The 21,696-nt window shown below is 41.1% G+C and overlaps 1 protein-coding gene across 6 annotated transcripts in view; it reads left to right on the forward strand.

Annotated features, from left to right (window-relative positions):
• The first annotated feature begins 214 nt into the window (after positions 1-214).
• Positions 215-21,696, forward strand: part of myo5c (myosin VC) — an 84,508-nt gene continuing 63,026 nt past the window's right edge. For 3 of the 6 annotated variants that reach the window (XM_080436877.1, XM_080436876.1, XM_080436875.1), the window contains exons 1-10: positions 215-358; positions 3,225-3,335; positions 8,398-8,457; positions 9,865-9,970; positions 11,987-12,131; positions 13,337-13,493; positions 13,622-13,765; positions 15,399-15,480; positions 16,546-16,653; positions 17,859-17,965. In XM_080436877.1, the coding sequence (XP_080293003.1) occupies positions 332-358; positions 3,225-3,335; positions 8,398-8,457; positions 9,865-9,970; positions 11,987-12,131; positions 13,337-13,493; positions 13,622-13,765; positions 15,399-15,480; positions 16,546-16,653; positions 17,859-17,965 (1,047 nt within the window). In that variant the 5' untranslated portion in view covers positions 215-331. Of the gene's footprint in view, positions 359-3,224; positions 3,336-8,397; positions 8,458-9,864; positions 9,971-11,986; positions 12,142-13,336; positions 13,494-13,621; positions 13,766-15,398; positions 15,481-16,494; positions 16,654-17,858; positions 17,966-21,696 lie in introns of those variants that run through there. The other 3 variants (XM_080436878.1, XM_080436879.1, XM_080436880.1) reach the window with 3 other exon arrangements.

Genomic DNA, 21,696 nt, shown 5'->3' on the forward strand with positions numbered 1-21,696 from the left:
ACCACCGAGGGAGTACATAGAAACCCAGAGGGCTTTTTCTTATCTACACAGGTAAATGCGGAAGGAAGGAAGCGTTCCGAAAACAGCAGATCTACAAGCTCACAACGCGTAGCGCTGTGACGCCTTGTGAGCTTGTAGATCTGCTGTTTTCGGGCGCGCGCGACGCCGGCGCGCAACAAAAGCATAAACCAAACTTTTTTTCTTTTTTTAAATGAGCAAAGCAGGCAGAAACCCGAGGAATGACCTGACTGCTATTATTATTATTATTATTATAATTATTATAATAATTATGAATATATTACAGTTCCATTGAAGAGAAGGACAGCTGAACATGGCTGTTGTGGAGCTTTACACTCAGGTAAAATTCTGTTTTATTTTATATGTCACATACAACATGCATGAGACTAGCCATGGTTCACATGACGCTCGTCTGTCACAAGCGTCATGGTGGAACTTGTTCCTGGTCTTTCCATCCGTACATCTACATAAACGTTCACATTTCAAATATAAAGTGTTGACCCCATGGCTATGGATGTTACAAGTTAAAACGCTTGGGTCTAAGTACTCCTATCTTCCGTTTTGTTCAATACAAAGCATTTTAATCCGATTGGTGGCCATTTTCTCAGAATTTCCTTCATTTGCTTTCAACTACGCGACCCTATCGGTTTAGAGGTGTACTGCACTCTGATACATCATAACTCTAACAGAAAATGGCCACCGATCAATTGAAATGCTTTTTTATTGAACAATACTGAAGATACGGGTACTTAGACCTGTTTTTCTTTACTTGTAACATCTATGGCCGTGGGGTCATTACTTTATATTTGAAATGTGAACGTTTTAGTAGATGTAAGGGCTGTAAATGGAGAAAGTGCCAAAACCAGGAACAATTTGCGCCATGACTGTCATGATACGATAGTCATGTTTCAGGGCTAGTATGAGACATATGGAAACTCTCCACAACATCACTTACTTACACTCTTTAACTAAACTCTAAAACTACAGTTTTAATTTCCTCCACACGCATATATGGATGCAACTTGATGATTGATGTATACAAATTAATGTTTTTACAAAAGTTGACAAAAGTTTGAATCAAAGTTTTAGTTTTGCTGCACTAAAAGTATTTTAGGGTTCAGTGATATGCCTGTAATGTTTCAAATGTGCAGAGGTAAATATTTTACTTTAAGTAAAAGTATCAATTCTGCAATTTAGAAAAAGAAAAAGTATTGGTATCAAAATGTACTTAAAGTACCAAAAGTAAAAGTACTCAGTATGCAGACTGTCCCATTTCACAAGTTTTCAAATGTATACAAATATTTTGAAAATAGCAGATCTACAAGCTCACTATTTGTCGTAGATCTGCTATTTTCAAATGGCCAAAATGTATATAGGGCTGATGTGGGTAATATATGTTTTGTACTAATACTCAAAATCTACAAAGTAACTAATGATTATAGTGGAGTAAAAGTACAATATTTGCCTCTGAGATGTAGTGGAGTAGAAGTAAAAGTACTGAAAATTGGAAATACTCCAGTAAAGTAAAAATGCCTCAATGCCTTGTATTTAAGTACAGTACTTGAGTAAATATGCTTAGTTACTTTCCACCACTGCAAAATGTGTTTCCCTGTTGATGGAGATGGATACAAGAATGGAGTGGACACTAAGTGGATATTATAGCAATGGTCTTAAGTAATGTAAAGAATCATGATCATTATCAGACTTTATTTACCCGTCAACTTCTTGTTTATGCCCCAAAATTATAGGTTTTGTAGTAATTTGTAGAAATATTAGACCTTATAGTCGAATGCTAAAAAATTGTGGACAAAACAGCACATTTTATAGAGCTGTTCTGATACCGGTATACCAGTATCGTAAAATACTGGTACCGGTATATTGGCGAGTAGGCTATGCCAGTATATGCCATTGGTTCTCAAAGTGGGGTGACCCCCAGGGGTCCTTGCGGGGGGGGGTTCCGGGGTGGTGCCCAGCAAAATGTGATAATATAGCATCACAATCATTTTAACCAATTTAACCGTGTATACTTCGGCCATTCAAAAATAGCAGATCTACAAGCTCATAGCGCGGCACTATGAGCTTGTAGATCTGCTATTTTTGCAAAAATCGTGAAAATGTTTGCAAATCTTTGAATATATATATATATATATATATATATATATATATATATATATATATATATATATATATATATATATATTTAAAGCCAACATTTGTAACTCAAATATTTGCTTCTGGGGGTCCTTGGAACAAAATATTTGAGATGGGGGGTCCGCGGCCAAATACATATCATTTTGGGGGTCCTTGACATGAAAAGCTTTGAGAACCACTGGTCTATGTCATTCACATACCAACGTAATTCATCACATGATGTATTTCATTAACAGTATTATATTTTGAATGCTTCAGTTGATGTTGCACGACTGTTTTATACTCTTAACTGTAACTATTTATATTATAATTTAATAACTTGTAGCTGCACTTTAACAATTATTAATAGCATTTTTATTTTGCATATTTTAACCCATTAAGACCGGGAACCATTTTAGATTTCTTTGGCTATTAAAAAAATTGCAGATATACAAGCTCATAGCGCGGCACCGAGTCCCGCGCTATGAGCTGGTATATCTGCTACTGTATTTTTGAAAAATCTTGAATATTTGTGAAAATCTTTGAATATATATTTCTTGAAGCGAACAATTGGTAAAACATGTTGTTCCAGGGACCCCCCAGAAGCAAAGATTTGAGTTACAAATGTTGCCGGTGCCGCACTATGAGCTTGTATGTCTGCTATTTTTGAATAGCCAAGTAAATCTAAAGTGACACAGATGTGTTCCCGGATTGAACATGGGTGAATGTTTTTTTTCTTCTAAATGTGAACAATTATAAAACAAAAATGTATTTATGCTTTGGAAAATGGTGTGAAAGCAGGTAACGCGTACATGGTTTGAACATGCATGGTACAACATTCTCAGAACCAAACATGTACCTTTCAACTTCTTGTTTATGCCCAAAACGACAGGCTTTGTAGCAATTTGTAGCCATTGTAGAAATAATTAATTGATGCTTAGAATGTCTGTCATCTTTAAAATTAATGAATGAAATGAATGGATGAATGAATGGATCAATGAATGACCATATCCCTCTCCAGTTCAACAGGGTGTGGATTCCAGATGTTCATATATAACCATATGTTCTGTCTTCAGTTCAACAGGGTGTGGATTCCAGATGTTGAACATGTGTGGAGATCAGCAGAGATCAGCAGAGATTTCCACCCTGGAGACGATAATCTGCATCTACGACTGGAGGACGGATCTGTAAGTACAGTATAATATAATATAATTATTATTATTATGTACGATTGGAGGATCTGTAAGTATAATATAATATTATTATTATTATGTACGATTGGAGGATCTGTAAGACCACCGTTTAATAAGAGTGAAAAGTTTAACCACACTTATAGATAGAATTCCTTACTGCTTGTTCCTCGTGATGTTTCATTCTCAAGATGATAAAGAAAGGCTATTTAAATTATAATAATATATATTTTTTTTTACAGAGGCCTTTTCACAACTCGTCACATTTGGCTTCACTGTCATTTTATTCCAGTCCAGTTTATTGTAGTGTAAATATTAATATCATGGGCGCCCATAGCTGAGTGGTTAGTGAGCCCGCCTAGGGAGCCAGAGGCCCTGGTTGCCCCAGGTACGATTCCAGGCCAGGCCAGCATATGTATCGATGAAATTAAATTTGTCCCTAAGCAAGACTCTTAACCCCTAATTGCTCACAGGCCCTCATTGGAAACAAGCCCGCAAGGACTTTCATGAACGTCCTGTTAAAAGGAATTATCCTTATCCTTATCAATCCACTGCATGCATGTGGAACACAGATGTTTGGTTACGCTGCCAAAAAGACTATTGATGTGTTTAACCGGGAACGCATCTGTGTAACCACTTAAACCATTATTTTACACTTTGGGCTATTCAAAAATAGCAGATCTACAAGCTCATACCGCGGCACAGAGTGCCGCACTACGAGCTTGTAGATCTTCTATTTCTTTCAAAGAATTGTGATAATTTGGGCATATTGAATATGTATATATTTTAAAGCGAACATTTGTAACTGAAATCTCTGCTTCTTGAGATTCTACAAATGTCTTCTAAATCCTAACAGTTTTATGTAAAAACTTATGTTGTTATAATATCAGTGGTTCTCAAACTGTTTCATGTCAAGGACCCCCAAAATTATATGTATTTGGCCGCGGACCCTCATCTCAAAATATTTAGTTCCAAGGACTCCCAGAAGCAAAGATTGGAGTTACAAATGTTTGCTTTAAAACATATATATATATATATATATATATATATATATATATATATATATATATTCAAAGTTATGTACACATTTACAAGATTTTTCCAAAAATAGCAGATCTACAAGCTCATAGCGCGGCACTCGGTGCAGCGCTATGAGCTTGTAGATCTGCTATTTTTGAATAGCCAAATCTAAAATGACACAGATGTGTTCCCGGTCTTAATGGGTTAATGCAGCAGATATAGTCAGGCTCTCTACAGAGAAACATCCCATCTTCAGGACAAGAGTCAAAACACTCAGAAACTTCACTGTATGAATTTCACACGACTATTCCTGGCGGTGCCATAAATAATACCTTTTAGGAGGGAAGTTATGGGCCATATAAACTCTGCCCTCGTGCCATGATTGGCCCCCGGGCCAGACTTTGGACTCTGGTCTCATTTAGACCCTTCTGTATATATACTGTTATTTGTTGACCGGCGTCGCCCAGGGGTCAGTACTTGACCCCGTACCTTTTTCCATATATACACCAAAACTCATCGCCGAAAATCGCTGATCTACAAGCTCTTAGATTGGCTATTTTTACGGAATGTTTGCCCTAGAATATGGATGCTTGGCTATTCAAAAATAGCAGATCTACAAGCTCATAGCGCGGCACTCAGTGTCAGGTTCATTGTCAAGTTCATTGTCAAGTTCAATGTCAGGTTCATTGTCAGGTTCATTGTCAGGTTCATTGTCAGGTTCAATCACATAGTCCACAAAGAGGTCACTTCACTGGTACAACCATAGACTGTAAAACAAATATGGACATCGTCACAACCCTTGTTTCTACAGACCGTAAATGAAGTCTATTTTTCAGTGATTTCAAATCCGCCATCTTTCTATATCCGGTCAGAAAAATGGAGCCTAATTGCTTCTGACAGCAGCAACGGTGAAACAGTGAGACTACAGGCCATTCATATGACCTGTCTCTTCCTATATAGACTCAATTTACAAACTGGATGCTTTAAGCCCCTTGGGTACAACCCACAATCCACATGGAGTTTACTATGCATCATGGAGTGTATGATGCATCATGGAGTGTGGAATGACTCATGTTGACTTTGAAGGAGTTGTGCTGCAGGGTTTGTAATGTTGACCAGCTCAGTGGCCTTGTGGTTAGAGCGTCCGCCTTGAGACGGGGAGGACGGGGTTCGATTCCCCGACCTCGATATACTAGTGGCATGTCAAGGGCGCGTACCTCTACACAGGCGTCATCACCATGCCAGCTTGTGATGGACATTTTCATCGATATCTTATTTTTGCCACAGACATACAAAATAAGTGATCAATATTTCTGTCTTACCAGAAATACATAATTAACTCCTAATGTGCCATATTGTCTATGCCAATGTGCTACACATTTTACAGTATATATATATCTGCATTAACCACTGAGCCACAAAGAAATATAAGCGTTTTTCTTTAATAAGCCTTAAATACAATCTTGAATGAATGAATGAATGTTTTAAAAGCCAATCTACAAGCTCACAACACATTACATCATGACATGTTGAGAGATTGTAGATCTGGTGTTTTCTAAACATTTCAGAAAGGTTTCTAATTATTTATTCATTTATGTACTGGGCCTATAATGACATGCCCAACATGGGGATGACAGGGTTAAAGAGGTTACCTATTCTGAAGAAAACCCTTAAAGGACGACTTCACCCATTTTCAGCCCATCTTCATATCATTGGTCCTCACTAATGCTAATGATGAAATGGTACCATTTTTTCCTGCTCTGTCTTGAGTCTCATAGGAGGGCTGTGGACACTTCAGAAATCCAGTGACCTCGATCATCGTTAGGCAGATTTTCTTTTTTAATTCGATTTTTATTAACGCGAGAACAATGGCTTCCATTATAGCATGCTAATTCTCCAGAAATAGAAAGCCTGAAGTTTCTAGAAGCTTGGATTCCCAATCGGTGATGTCACTGGTAGACGGGCTTCTGAACTGTCCACAGCCCTCCTCTGAGACACAGACTGAGTAGACAGAAATGGTGCCATTTTATCATGAGCAGTAGTGAGGACCAATTATATGAACATAGGTTGAAAATAGGTGAAGTCGTCGTCCTTTAAGACTGCCAGGAGGCTAAAACAGGCATTAAATGTGGCATGATGGAAGTCTATTCCGTATTTGGAATAATTGGGTCGTATCGGTACAGTTAATGCTTCCCTCGCACGTTACATGAGAAAAGGGGTCAAATAGGTGCAGAAGTGAGTGGGTGCCTGACTGCCTGTCATATGGTTATTGTAGAGATTGCTGGCTTTTCAGAGGACAGTGTTACTTTTTTAGTATATCTTTTATTGGTGAAACAGGTGGTACAGAGAAAGGAAGGTTGGTTATCGGTATTAACATATCACCATGATTCTTTTTTTGCTTTTATGGGACATGACGAGACACAGACAGGACTGAAAATGTACCAAGGACAACGAATTCTGTGTCACAGTGACAGGACAGTGTTACTTGAGGTCTGGAGGAGAACAAGTTGTACCAGTTCTACCGTACCAAACCAAAACTATGTTTGGTAGCTTCGATAGTTGTGGATTATTTCCATTACGGTGAAGTCATGATGAGAAATCTTCTATCATGATGAGACGGTCTTAGACCTTGCATAGTTGTGATGTAAGATATGTGGAACAATGGAGAACGAAAGGTCAGAGTCAAACACATCATACACCTGTACGTGCATGATGAGTGATTAGAAAATGATAAAGGTAATGACAGCATTTAAAGGAATGCAATATCACAACTACTTTAATTCAAGGGCTCCTAACTTTAATCAGAGGTGAGACCATTTATAAAATGGAGGTCTGATGGTGATGGTGGATCCCAGGCTGTGGATCAAGGGTTTCCACTGATTATGAGTGAGGAGTGTTATCATAGTTATATATTATTGTTATTTTTGGACACTTTGAAACACTTTCTCTCAAACGGTGAAAATCTTTTTCAACAAGCTTTACTTGTTCTAGTTCTGCCCTCCTTTGCTTTTGTAGCAAATGGATCCTTCTGAACAGATCTGTGTTTGATCTGTTCCTTCAGTTTAACCCATTAAGACCGGGAACGCATCTGTGTGTCATTTTAAGGTTTCTTTGGGCTATTCAAAAATAGCAGATCTACAAGCTCGGCCACGCAACGAGCTTGTAGATCTGCTGTTTTTGAAAAATTGTGCAAATTTGTGCATTTTCACAATAAACATTTTTAACTCAAATTGAACCACTGATATAGAAAAGTTTATAGAAACGTTTTTCCAAAAAAAAATTGGATTTAGAAGACATTTGTAGAATCCCCCCAGAAACAAAGATTTGAGTTACAAATGTTCGCTTTAAAAATATATATATTCAAAGATTTGCACACATTTTCACGATAAAAAAAAAGCAGATCTATTGAGAGGGGCCAGATCTAATATGATGCCAAGGGCAATTTCTTTTGCAACGGCAGATTTGCCCTTGCAAAAAAAAAAAAAGTACTCAAGAAAAAGTACTCAAATGTTTTACTTAAGTAAAAGTATCAATACTGCAAAGTAGAAGTACTCTGTTACAAGTAAAAGTCCGGAATTCAAAATTTACTTGAGTAAAAGTACAAAAGTATTGGTATCAAAATGTACTTAAAGTACCAAAAGTAAAAGTAAAATGTTTGAAAATAGCAGATCTACTTGTAGATCTGCTATTTTCAAATAGCCTAGGTATAAAATAGGGCTAAAGTGGTTAATGTATGTTTTTTAATGTAATAACAGTATGTAATAAAAAGTATATTTGCAAAGTAACTAGTAACTAAAGTTTTGAAATAATTGTAGTGGAATAAAAGCAGAAATATTTGCCTCTGAGATGTAAAGTAAGTAAAAGTACTGAAAATTGGAAATACTCCAGTAAAGTAAAAGTACCTCAATATTGTATTATAAGTACAGTACTTGAGTAAATATACTTAGTTACTTTACACCACTGCCTACGGGCTACATGGCTTATATTAGGAGCTGTTGGTTTTGATGAGATATTAATCCATTTGTTTCATTATTTCTAGGAGTTGCGGTACCCTGTGGACCTCTCCAAGCTGCCTCCGTTACGGAACCCAGACATCCTGGTAGGAGTGGGGGATGGGACGATAATCAATATCGTTTATCGCGATACCAAAACGCTCGCAATAATCGCATCGCGGAGATTTTCATTTATCGTGAAATCGTCCTGTCATGATACACTAGGATTAACTCATTCACCGCCAGAATAAAACATCGTCTATAGGCGACCTTGCCAGCGATTCGGATCATTTTCACTAACCTTTTAAAAAAAATTAGAATATCATTCTTCTCAACGATCCATCTACGCTTTAAAAGACGTAGCCGAGTCTCGTGGAATCGGGGGGAGCGCGTGCCGTCGCGATAATCCATTCCATTTAGTTATTGGCTGTTGAATGTTTTCGCCAAAAAGCAACAGAAAGCACTCAAAGCAGAGAAAGAAGGCATTTCTCCAAAACCATTAGAATGGGAGTGAATGTGGCTGTTTTTTTTTGCGATCACGTGATTTGCTGCTTCACTGGGAGTCAAATGGTGACTCATAGGTTAGCGAAGAGCACCTTCTAGCGTCTGAAAACACCTGAAAACTCCAAAACACATCATTGGCAGTGAGTTAATTAGCTTTTCTTGAGCTGCAAATTCAGTACCACTTAAACCCTCTATACTTTCATAAAACAGACCTGTAAAGAGAGCATTTGGTACGCTCTAATTTCACTCTACACAAATAGATTCGGCAAAAATAGCCGATCTACAAGCTCACAACGCATTGCAATGCGTTGTGAGCTTGTAGATCTGCTATTTATGCCGATCCTTCCCCCCCAGAACAGGGAAGCTGGGGGCTCAAGTGGTTAACAAAAGTGACATTTTAAGTTTTAAGCATATATTTTGATTATCGCGATAATATCGTTAATCGCTTTTATATTTGCCACTATAGGGAATAGCAGTGGCGGCTGAAAATAACAATATATAATTTTTTTATTTTTATGGGAAAACAATGAATGGGCTTTCGAGCTGTGGCACCACAAAATGGCCGCCACTGCTATGCCCAATAGAGCGCCGAAGTCTGACGTAATTTACGCATCCTACCTGGGTCGCGTTTTTTTCCCCCATTCTGAATTCCCATAGACATGTGTAATATCACGTCAAATAAGAACTGTGTTCCAAAAATATGACTCATATGGATACGAAGCATCAACTGACGGTGAGAAAACGCTAATGTTACTTCCACCGAATTAGTTAAATTTTCGCCAGAAACAGACTGTATCAAATATGAGTGACTGACTATCATAAACGATACAGAACCTCCCTGACAATATCACAGAGACAGTTTGTTTATTCTTGGACCACAATTCTTATATGAGACGACTCTAAGATGACCCAATGAAATTACTACCACGACCCAGGGGATGGACGAGTGACGTCAGGACTTCTGTACTCTATAATGGTGACATGTCATTTTCATGTGGTCCCGCCCCTAGGTAGGAGAGAACGACCTGACAGCTCTGAGCTACCTGCATGAAGCTGCCGTCCTACACAACATCAAGGTCCGCTTTGTGGACGCCAAGACCATCTACACATACTGTGGTACACACACACACACACACACACACACACACACTGTGGTACACACACACACACATACTGTGCACGCACGCACGCATGCACGCACGCAGGGCCTGGCGGAGACAACATATTTATTTATGGCGCCAAAAATGTGAGGTTTTTTTATTTTTATTTTAGGGCTGACCCAAATAACTCGAATATTCGAAGCTTCGTTCGATGGCACATGATTCGAACTTTTTTTTCAAAAATCAAGTAATTGGCCGTTTTTTTTATTTGATAATTTTTTCTCCAAACATGTACAAATGCAAAATATAAGGTGCTTACCCGCTTGCCCCAAATGTTAACTAGGTGTCCGGAGTATTTGTGCAATGTATTAGTCCATATTTTTGAATAAAGAAGTGTTTTAATCCCGTCTGTGGACGAACGCCATTTTCCCCCCTCGTTTAATTCCTGTTTACATTGAGTGTAATTCGGGCTTTCACCTGACGCGCCCCGTCACTACCGCCCATTGGGAACTTACGACAGAATCGGTCACAGACGGGATTTAAACACTTCTTAATTGAAAAATATGGACTAATATATTGCACAAATACTCCGGACACCTAGTTAACATTTGAGGCAAGCGGGTAAGCACCTTATATTTTGCATTTGTACATGGTTGGAGAAATACGGGCTTTACTGGTGACATTCCAGGGCAAACTGGGGGGGTGGTCGCTAAGACTCTCGTAGATACGAAAATAAAAGGCGGGGGTGCTGTGCGTTTCAATGTCGTAGCGCTCCTTTAGCAGCCCTGCACTAAATTTTTTTTTTTTTTTTTTTTTTTTTTTAAACTGCGATTATTCAGAGTTTGATGTTTTTTTGGCCTAAAACTTCGATTTCCAAAATTATAATCGAAGGTCAGCCCTATTTTATTTTCCTCTAATCTAGCTAATTTGACACTGTGTTATGTTAATTCTTCATTATTAATAACTTACGATGCATAAGTGGGTTCAGGTTCTATTAAATAAGTATTTTTAATTATTTTAACATTTATTTTTATTATTCTAAATGACTTGGGGGGGGGGGGGGGGTCCAATCTCCCCCGTACCCCCTGGGATTTCCGTGTCTGGTGAGTATGAAAACATACGTGAAAATAAACAACAGAACAACAATTCAAATACTTTTTCACACCCCCTCCAAGAATCCCCCAAATATATTTCTTAAAAATATATATATATATTTTTTTGCCCAGGGTCCACAGGGAGGTGCGGTCCGGTCCTGGACCGCGGTCCGCCTGTTGAGTACCCCTGTCCTAGGCTGTCAAATGTAAAACTGCACCTATAACCTATAGCTCTGAGATAGTATGTAGTGAGTGGTTGGTATTTAATGACCGTGGTCATACAGACTTCCTCTAGGCTAAGGTCAAAGGTGCATGCTATCTCTAATACAGACACTTCTCTGGACTCTAAATCGTGTAAAGATGTCTGGGTTATCACAGAGATGAAACGACGAATGAAATGACACGGGAATGTTTGAACATTCTCACTGTAGATGCATGATATTTTGATGTGGAGAGAGGCACACGCCTTGGCAGGCCCCCAGAGTTGCTGAGAAATATTGAAGCTGACACCCCAGTGGCCAAAGCTGGAACTGCAGGCGGGGCGAATATTATATTATTATATATATAAATATATAATAATATAATATAAATATGTAAACATATTATACATAAAAACATATGCATTTACATATAAATATGCATCTCGAGTGTATTTAATAAATATAAATGTAAACACGGGCTCGTTCATGGAGGTAGGTTGTGACGTAGGACGCAAAAGGGACACTAGTGCGCATGCTCATAGCTCTATGGCTGCTCGACGAAACGTCTCAAAAACGTCTCAATAATTCTACTTCCGGCAGGCTTCCGGATGCTTCAAAACGCCACTGAGCACTTTCATTGAAATGAATAGCTGGGGGCGGGGCAATCCGCCCTCTAGTTATATTATACCTCTATGGTCCTTGGTTGAAGTTGTGTGATGTCATTTCCTGTTCCCTCAGGTATCATCCTGGTGTCGGTGAACCCGTACAAACAGCTTCACATCTACGGAGATGCGGTCATCCAGGCCTACGCTGGACAGAACATGGGGGACATGGACCCTCACATCTTCGCCGTGGCAGAGGAGGCCTACAAGCAGATGGCCCGGTAATGTCACGTACACTGTACAAGATTATTACACTGCGCTACAACTGTAAGCACACTTAAAGGGATAGTTCATCCAAAAAAATACGATTTTTTTTCTATCGATTAGTCACCCCAGTTGATGACCAGCGGACCGGTAGGCAGCGGTTCCGGTAGGAGACACAAAGGAGACTCTTTGTGTCTCCTACCGGAACCGCTGCCGGTCATCAAATTATTGTCTTAGGAATGAGACAAAAAAAAATGGGGGGGGGGGAAGGGCTGAACTATCCAGTTTTTAAATCTATGTGTGTCTTGGGTGGTCCCCACTGAACCTGGGGTGACAGTGTGGGGTGACAAGACAAAGCACTGGACCTGGGATGACAAGCCCCTTCCCTCCCTTTGGAACTCACTCCCAGCTCACATCAACCCCCCCCCCCCCCCCACCCCCCCCTTTTTTTCTTCTTTTTTTTTATTAGGCAAAAAATGTAAATCAGCACAATTAAGTTTAACCCATTCAAACCGGGAACACATCTGTATACTTTGGCCATTCAAAAATAGTGCAGCGCTATGAGCTTGTAGATCTGCTATTTAAAAAAACATTTTTAACTCAAATCTTGGAAGACAATATTTAGAAATGGCGGGGGGGGGGGGGGGGGTCCTTGACATGAAAAAGTCTTAGAACCACTGATATAAAATATGTTGTTCTAGCGACCCCCCAGAAGCAAAGATTTGAGTTACAAATGTTTGCTTTAAAAATATAGATATATATATTCAAAGATTTGCACAAATGTTCACGATTTTTCAAAAATAATTGCAGATTTACAAGCTTGTAGATCTGCTATTTTTCAATAGCCAAAGAAATCTGAACTTACACAGATTCGTTCCCGGTCTTAAAAGGTTAAAACCACCCTTAAACTGAAACTAGTAAACCCACTCTCAAATCTAACTGAAACTAAACTGAATTGAAAATGGAAGCTAACACAACTAACACAAAACTGCAATGTTGAGTGTTAGCAGAATATGTATAGTATTTGACTACAGTATGATGAGAATAACAACCAGTCCATCATAGTAAAGAATAATATTATCTTTTAATATCTTTCATAGGGACCATAACAACCAGTCCATCATAGTAAAGAATACTATTATCTTTTCATTTCTTTCATATGGACCATAAGAACCAATACATCATAGTAAACAATAATATTATCTTTTAATATCTTTCATAGGGACCATAAGAACCAGTCCATCATAGTCAGTGGGGAGTCTGGAGCGGGGAAGACGGTTTCTGCTCGCTACGCCATGAGGTACTTCGCTGTGGTCAGCAAGTCCAGCAGCAAGACCCGAGTGGAGGAGAAGGTTCTGGCGTCTAATCCAATAACAGAGGTACTGTACCATGTCAATGCACCTGTGTCAAGGAATGTTTAACCAATTCAAATTGGGAACGCATCTGTGTCATTTTTTAAAAATAGAATAAAGGGAATGATTTAAATAATCATAACGTGTGTTTCCAGGCCATAGGGAATGCAAAGACCACCAGGAACGACAACAGCAGCCGCTTTGGGAAATACACAGAGATCAGCTTTGACAGGAAGTACCGGATCATCGGAGCCAACATGAGGACCTACCTGCTGGAGAAGTCCAGGGTGGTCTTTCAGGTATGTTTTACACTAGCCCTGGTTCAGAGCGTTAGTGAGTTCCCTCTAACGCCCTGGAAGACCCCTCGCTCTGCGCATGTACAAGGAATTCCACTGCCCTGCCAGCGCTCAAGAGTAGTGAAAATAAACTAAACCATTTCGCTACTCACCGAAGCAAAGGCTGTTTTGTGTTGTTGAAAGTCTATTCTCTGAATGCGCGGGCCTCTCAGCACCCCACCTACTCTGTAAAATACACTTTTTGGGCAGAAAATAAAATATGTCGAGCGAGACGGAAATTATTTTTATTACTCCACAGTGCCCTCTACAGATTTTGGTTGATGGTAAGCAAATCCTCCAGATCTGTAGAGGGCACTGTGGAGTAATAAAAATAATTTCCGTCTCGCTGACATATTTTATTTTCTGCCCAAAAAGTGTATTTTACAGAGTAGGTGGGGTGCTGAGAGGCCCGCGCATTCAGAGAATAGACTTTCAACAACACAAAACAGCCTTTGCTTCGGTGAGTAGCGTGAGTTAGCGGTTTAGTTTATTTTCACTACTCTTGAGCTCTGGCAGGGCAGTGGAATTCCTTGTACATGCGCAGAGCGAGGGGTCTTCCAGGGCGTTAGAGGGAACTCACTAACGCTCTGAACCAGGGCTAGTTTTACACCTGCTGGAGAAGTCCAGGGTGGTCTTTCAGGTATGTAATCTAAATTACATTTTAACCTTTGCATAAGACTGCAAGGTCGTCAAGGCTACAGCAAAGTGCTACGGGCTGAGGTGGAGTCTGAAGAGGAGAGTCTTCAGGTTACGGGGGAACATTGGGAGTTTTGTTCCACAGTTTGGGAGCCAGAAGGGAGAAGAGTCTGGGACGATGTGGAGCGCTGTCCTGTTTCTGACAGCTGCCCTGTGTTAGCTGATCTGAGTGAGCGGGGAGGGGTATTTCACATGCTTATTTAGACCAGGGGTCTTCGACGGGGGGTGAATCCAACATATTGATATAAAAGATAATGTGTAAACAAACAAGCAAAAAACCTTACATTTACACGACACTGACCACAGTGCTGTCAAACAAGTCTGTGAAGCTATCTATGAAATCTATGAAAAGGTTTAATCTGCAACACAGTTTTATTCAATATGTAGTGATGGGGGTCCCTGCTTCATTTCTCTCTCAGCTAAGGGGTCCTTGGCCTGAAAAACTTTGAAGATCCCTGATTAACTCTTTCACTGTTTTATAAAAGATTGCGCTGTTCTCTGTCAGTCGGGTGATCAGGTTCACACATTTCTCTCACACATCGGGCGGCAGTGGCTCAGGGGTAGAGTGGCGGGGTAGAGTAAACTGGAAACCGCAAGGTTCCCAGTTCGATCCCGGGCTGGGGGCGCTCCCCCAGAGTTAGTGTCGAAGTGTCCTTGAGCAAGACACTGAACCCCTAATTGCTCCTGATGAGCAGGTTGGTGCCTTGCATGGTTTCCTCCTCCATCGGTGTATGAATGGGTGAATGTAATGCACAATCTATGTATAGCGCTTTAGATAAAAGCGCTATATAAATGCACCATTTACCATTTACCATTTACTCCTCCCGCCCAACACTCCCTCCCTGCTGACAGCCCCCCCCCCCCCCCCTTCAAACTTCAAGGCTTTCTCTTTCATTTCCAGGCAGAGAATGAGAGAAACTACCACATCTTCTACCAGATGTGCTCCTGTGCCGACCGACCCGAGTTCAAGAGCCTCCGACTGCGTGAGTCCCTGGTGTCTGCTACCAACATGACATTAACCCATTAAAACCGGGAACGCATCTGTGTGTCATTTTCAGATTTCTTTGGCTATTCAAAAATAGCAGATCTACAAGCTCATAGCGTGACACAGAGTGCTATGAGCTTGTATATCTGCTATTGTTGACAAATCGTGAAAATGTTTGCAAATCTTTGATTATATATATTTTTAAAGCTAATATTTGTAACTCAAATCTTTGCTTCTGGGGGTCTCTGGAACAACATATATATATTTTTTTCTTTCTTCCAAAAACTGTATATATAATGTAGCAACATACATACGTTTTTCAGAAAACTCTTAGGAATAGAATATTTGAAAACATTACCGCAAAATGACCTCATTTCTTTGTGTGCGGGTTTTCTAATATTTTTGGACATTTATTGTCATGAATGATTCACCGTGAGCGTGGGTGGCTTGGTTCCAGGCTTAAAATAATTAATATAAATATTTTGGGAAATCTCTATGGGAAAAAATAATGGGCAGTTCCAGTACATCTCAGTATGTTCATAATGTTGTGCAGTGAGTGCGGGGCAGTTCCAGTACATCTCAGTATGTTCATAATGTTGTGCAGTGAGTGCGGGGCAGTTCCAGTACATCTCGGTATGTTCATGATGTTGTGCAGTGAGCGCGGGACAGTTCCAGTACATCTCGGTATGTTCATAATGTTGTGCAGTGAGCGCGGGGCAGTTCCAGTACATCTCGGTATGTTCATAATGTTGTGCAGTGAGCGCGGGGCAGTTCCAGTACATCTCGGTATGTTCATAATGTTGTGCAGTGAGCGCGGGGCAGTTCCAGTACATCTCAGTATGTTCATAATGTTGTGCAGTGAGTGCGGGGCAGTTCCAGTACATCTCGGTATGTTCATAATGTTGTGCAGTGAGCGCGGGGCAGTTCCAGTACATCTCAGTATGTTCATAATGTTGTGCAGTGAGTGCGGGGCAGTTCCAGTACATCTCGGTATGTTCATGATGTTGTGCAGTGAGCGCGGGGCAGTTCCAGTACATCTCGGTATGTTCATGATGTTGTGCAGTGAGCGCGGGGCAGTTCCAGTACACCTGCATGGGAGGTGAGGTCAGCGTGGAGGGAGTGGACGATCGCTCGGCCATGGAGGAGACTCTGAGGACCTTCTCTCTGCTGGGTGAGATGACCTTTGAACCCTGACCTGACGTCTGTGTCACTTTTATTTCCTTCTTTAATCGCCTAAACGTTATTGATTGATTGAATACGTTATCAGTCAGACATATAAACAGTACGTGGTAAAGACGGACATTCAGGCTAAAAGGATAACACAAAAAAAGTCCTGGTTTCCATTGTGGTCCTGTGTATTCAATTCATCAACATAACAAAAATAACACAATTTTACATTTGGCTATTCGGCTATTTGAAAATAGCAGATCTACAAGCTCGTAGATCTTCTATTTTCAAAAACTCTTGCAATAAATTGTGGAATATTTGGAATATGTTTGAAACATTCTAACAACACTAATGCTCCCCTGCATGGGCACAAAACATTTTCATGGAAATATTTCAGAACCACTGGTTTAAATAATAATTAAATATTTTGGAAGCAAGCCCAAAAAAAACCCCGCAACCACCAATATTTACAAGCAACTTTACAGAAAAAGAAGCCTTAAGTCGCTTATAATAAGCCGACATGGCAACACTGCTCCTGATAGATGTTTTTTTCCAGGCCAGTGTTTGAAAGAATCCAGTGATTTAAATGTTTATATGGACGGTGTCAGGGCATTCCACAGTATGGTGGCAGAGTAGTAGAATGAGATCTTTTCCCATGTTTGTTCTATAGGTGGGGGGTACCAGATCGTTTTCGCTCCCTCTAGTGTGTCACTCACTTTAGAGAAGTACTGTAGTTAGTCATAGTCAGTTATGAGAGTATTGAGGGCACAATCTTAAACAAACTATTTACTTCTCGTATCTGTGTGTGTGACGTACTGTAGGTGGCCACCTTTTTAGGAGAGAACCTTTTATAGGTTGGAGTCTATTGATTCCAATGGGAGAAGTGAAGGTGAACACCGCTTCTGAACCATTCTTTAGCTCCATGGTCACTGAACTAAACATTGAACCTGATCGCCACAAGCCACTCAATATTCCCAAAATGTTGACACTAAAATGGCATTTTTTCCCCCAGAGAGAGACACATCAGGAGAAAATCAACGCTATTATCGACCTTTCTCTGTCCCAGCAACACCAGTAAACATAGGACGTTCTGCCGTCAGACTCTGTATGCCATTTGTTTGTGTACCATTGTGCCTCTAGTGGCTACAACTGGGATGGCAGGCCTAACGTTCATCTCTATCCACCATCTCTGCTCTCTCCTCTCGTCAGGTCTGAAGGAGGACTTTCGGTGGGACATCTTCAAGGTGTTGGCCAGCATTCTGCACCTGGGAAACGTTAACATCAGCCACGTGGGAGGAGACAGGTCCTCTGTTAATGTAAGAGCCTGTCTGTGGGGAGGGGGGGGGGACCTGTCTGTGGGGAGGGGACAAAATCCCCCAGCTAATGGGCATCCTAATAAACTCAATACGTTTGATGAACTGTTGCGCCCCTTAATGTGTCCCCGTGCAGCCCAGTGACCTGGTGGTGTTATGTGTCTAAATGTGTCCCCGTGCAGCTCAGTGACCCTCACAGTGTAGGGCTGTACCCAAACGTTCGAAGGTTCGGACCTTCGTTCGTTATGTCGGCATTCGAATCTTAATTAATGAGTTCGAACCTCCGCTTTAAAAAAAAAAAAAATATATATATATATATATATATATATATAAAAAAATCTTAAAATATATATCAGAATGTGATATATATCAGAATATCACAGTACTATGTTGTGTTTACAATAATTTGAAAGTCACGAAAGTCACGCACGCACGCACGCACAGTAGAGATGCGCGGATGGCCTCTCACGTCACCCGAATCCGCATGTACAAATTAATTATCCGCCAGTTATCCAACCGCAATCATTATATTATCCAATTTAAATATCCGCACCAACCGTCATGTCAAAATATTATTATTTTCTGGTATTCCCCGTTAGTTTTATTATTAGTTGTGCGATGCGATCAAAATGCATTGATTTAGCCTATGGAATGTCCGTGCGTCTTTTTTCTTTTTTTTAAAACCGGTGCTGCGCTGAACATACAGAGCGCACTGCTCTGCTGCGCTGAACATACAGTCTCTGTCTCATCCAACATACAGGCATCCAACATACATGCGGCATCCAACATACATGCGGCATCCAACATACAGAGCGCACTGCTCTGCTGCCAGCGGCACCGGTTTAAAAAAGAAAAAAGACGCACCGACTTTCCATAGGCTAAATCAATGCATTTTGTGATCGCATCGCACAGAGGCTGCTCTACACACTCACACAGACACAAGCACGCAGAGATATAGCTATTTTATGGATATATATGTCACAGTACGTTTGGAGAACCAGTACGATTGAAGACAGAGCGCTCGTTTTTAGGCACGGGGCTCCTTCGGGGGGAGGCGGGGCTTTTCGAGACAGGGTTTATTAGCGAGGCTTGCGAGGAGGAGAAGGAGGATGCGGCGCTGCGAGGCGTGGGTTTATTACGCGAGGCTCGCGAGGAAGAGGAGCCTCCTCCTCCTCCTCCTCGCGTAATAAACCGTCCCGTCCTCTCCTTCTCTCCTTCTCCTCCTCCGAGGAGGAGGAGAAGGAGAACGCGGAGAGGCGGGGCTTTGATGCGCCGAGCGGACCTGTCTTTTGTTGTTCCCCCCCACATAGCAACCAGGAAGCTACGCTAGGGGAACCATAATATCTATGAGGGGAACGCTGAACACGCGTTCACACGCACACGCTTGTCCATGACGGAGGCGCGCCGATTTAGTGGAGCTTGAGGCCGAGGAAGCGCGCCCTCGCGCCTCGAGGCGCGAGTGCCCGCGCTGACCGGCCGACGCTCCACTAGTCGACTCAGCGCCGTTTGATTTGTAAACCGATAGGGACAGAATAGTTCTTTTCATGGATCACTGTGTGTGTGTGTGTGTGTGTGTGTGTGTGTGTGTGTGTGTGTGTGTGTGTGTGTGTGTGTGTGTGTGTGTGTGTGTGTGTGTGTGTGTGTGTGTGTGTGTGTGTGTGTGTGTGTGTGTGTGTGTGTGTGTGTGTGTGTGTGTGTGTGTGTGTGTGTGTGTGTGTGTGTGTGTGTGTCAGGGAGAAAGTAAAACAAAAGCCAGAACACAATAAAAGTATCTAAACAGTCCTGCTTTCAATAAACCAAAAAAAGCATGAGCGCGTGCGCGTGTGTGCGTGTGTGTGTGTGTGTGTGTGTGTGAGACTGTGTGTGTGTGTGTGTGGCCATATATGTTTGTGCACAAGCCTGGCTTGTGGCTCCCTCTAGTGCTGGGTGGGTGGTAAAAACGAGCGCGCTTTCTTCAATCGTACTGGTTCTCCAATCATACTGTAACATATATATTAGATGTCATTAATTTATTTACCGCAATATTTCACCCGCGGTTTATCCGATATTAATTAATAATTAGGGAAGAGAGTATAGCAGAGGTGAGGGCCGACTCTGTCTTTTTTTTTTGGTTCGTCACGAGACGAGAGTGACGAGAGTGAGACATTTTATTTAAAAAGTCGTTGTTTGTTAACCGTTTCAAGCTGCCACGCCCTGCCATACTTATGTTTTATAGTTGTTATTTAATGTAACTAACAGCCCTGTGCAGAATATTGTCTGTCGTATTGTTAGATATTGGCCAAAAAGAGAGCGAGTTGTCTGGAGAGAAAAAAAAAGACACTGTGACAATTAATGCGCCTGTTTTATTTTTTTGTTACATGAATGAAGGCTTTCAAGGGAGGCTATTGATCTGCATTGCTTGTACTGTCTGGTAACGAACGACTTCAGCAATAAATCCTAAACTTTAGGAAATATCTTGTCTTGTTTGATCCTTAAATCCTTTCAATACATTATGGGCATTATGAAACAACCTTTTTTTAAACCAATAGACTATGCAATGTCGGCTCTATAATGAATTGCAGCTTGGTTAAAGGCACATTCCTTTAATTAATTAAATAAACACGATCGTTCGAACGAACGTCCTTCGATGGTTCGAAAGTCGAACCATCATTGTATTCATTAATTAATAAATAAAACGATGGTTCGACTTTCGAACCATCGTTGTATTAATTAATTAATAAATAAAACGTTTCGAACCATCGTTTTGTTAATTAATTGATTAAAAACGATGGTTCGACGTTCGAACCACCGTTTCATTAATCAAATAATTAAATACGATGGTTCGAACGTCCGTTCGAAATTCCTCACCGAAGTTCGAATCCTAAAAACAGGGTTTGGGTACAGCCCTATCACAGTGTTATGTGACTAAATGTGTCCCTGTGCAGCCCAGTGACCGGGTGGTGTTATGTGGCTAAATGTGTCCCTGTGCAGCCCAGTGACTCTCACCGTGTTATGTGACTAAATGTGTCCCTGTGTAGCCCAGTGACCTGGTGGTGTTATGTGTCTAAATGTGTCCCCGTGCAGCTCAGTGACGTGTTTTGAGCTTGTAGATCTGCTATTTTCGGTCTGTGACACCCGCGCGCAGCCATGATGACTTGTTTTAGTTCTACTGGATCTCTTCTCCACTAGTCCCTCCCAAACATTTTAGTCTAGTTTTTATTTGTTGACTAAATTGTCAGTATATTTAGTCTTAGTTTTAGTCATCATAGCTTAGTTTTTATTTAGTTTTCGTCAGTGAAAAAAGGTAGTCGACGAATATTTTTCGGCATAGTTTTAGCCGACAAAATCAACACTGCTGTGCAGCTCAGTGACCTGGGGGTGTTACGTGACTAAATGTGTCCCTGTGCAGCCCAGTGACCCTCACCGTGTTATGTGACAAAATGTGTCCCTGTGCAGCCCAGTGACCCTCACCGTGTTATGTGACTAAATGTGTCCCTGTGCAGCCCAGTGACCCTCACCGTGTTACGTGACTAAATGTGTCCCCGTGCAGCCCAGTGACCCTCACCGTGTTATGTGACTAAATGTGTCCCTGTGCAGCCCAGTGACCCTCACCGTGTTACGTGACTAAATGTGTCCCCGTGCAGCTCAGTGACCCTCACCGTGTTACGTGACTAAATGTGTCCCCGTGCAGCCCAGTGACCCTCACCGTGTTACGTGACTAAATGTGTCCCTGTGCAGCCCAGTGACCCTCACCG

This window comes from Gymnoscopelus braueri (assembly GCF_963280865.1).
Source record: "Gymnoscopelus braueri genome assembly, chromosome: 9".
NCBI classification, from domain to species: domain Eukaryota; kingdom Metazoa; phylum Chordata; class Actinopteri; order Myctophiformes; family Myctophidae; genus Gymnoscopelus; species Gymnoscopelus braueri.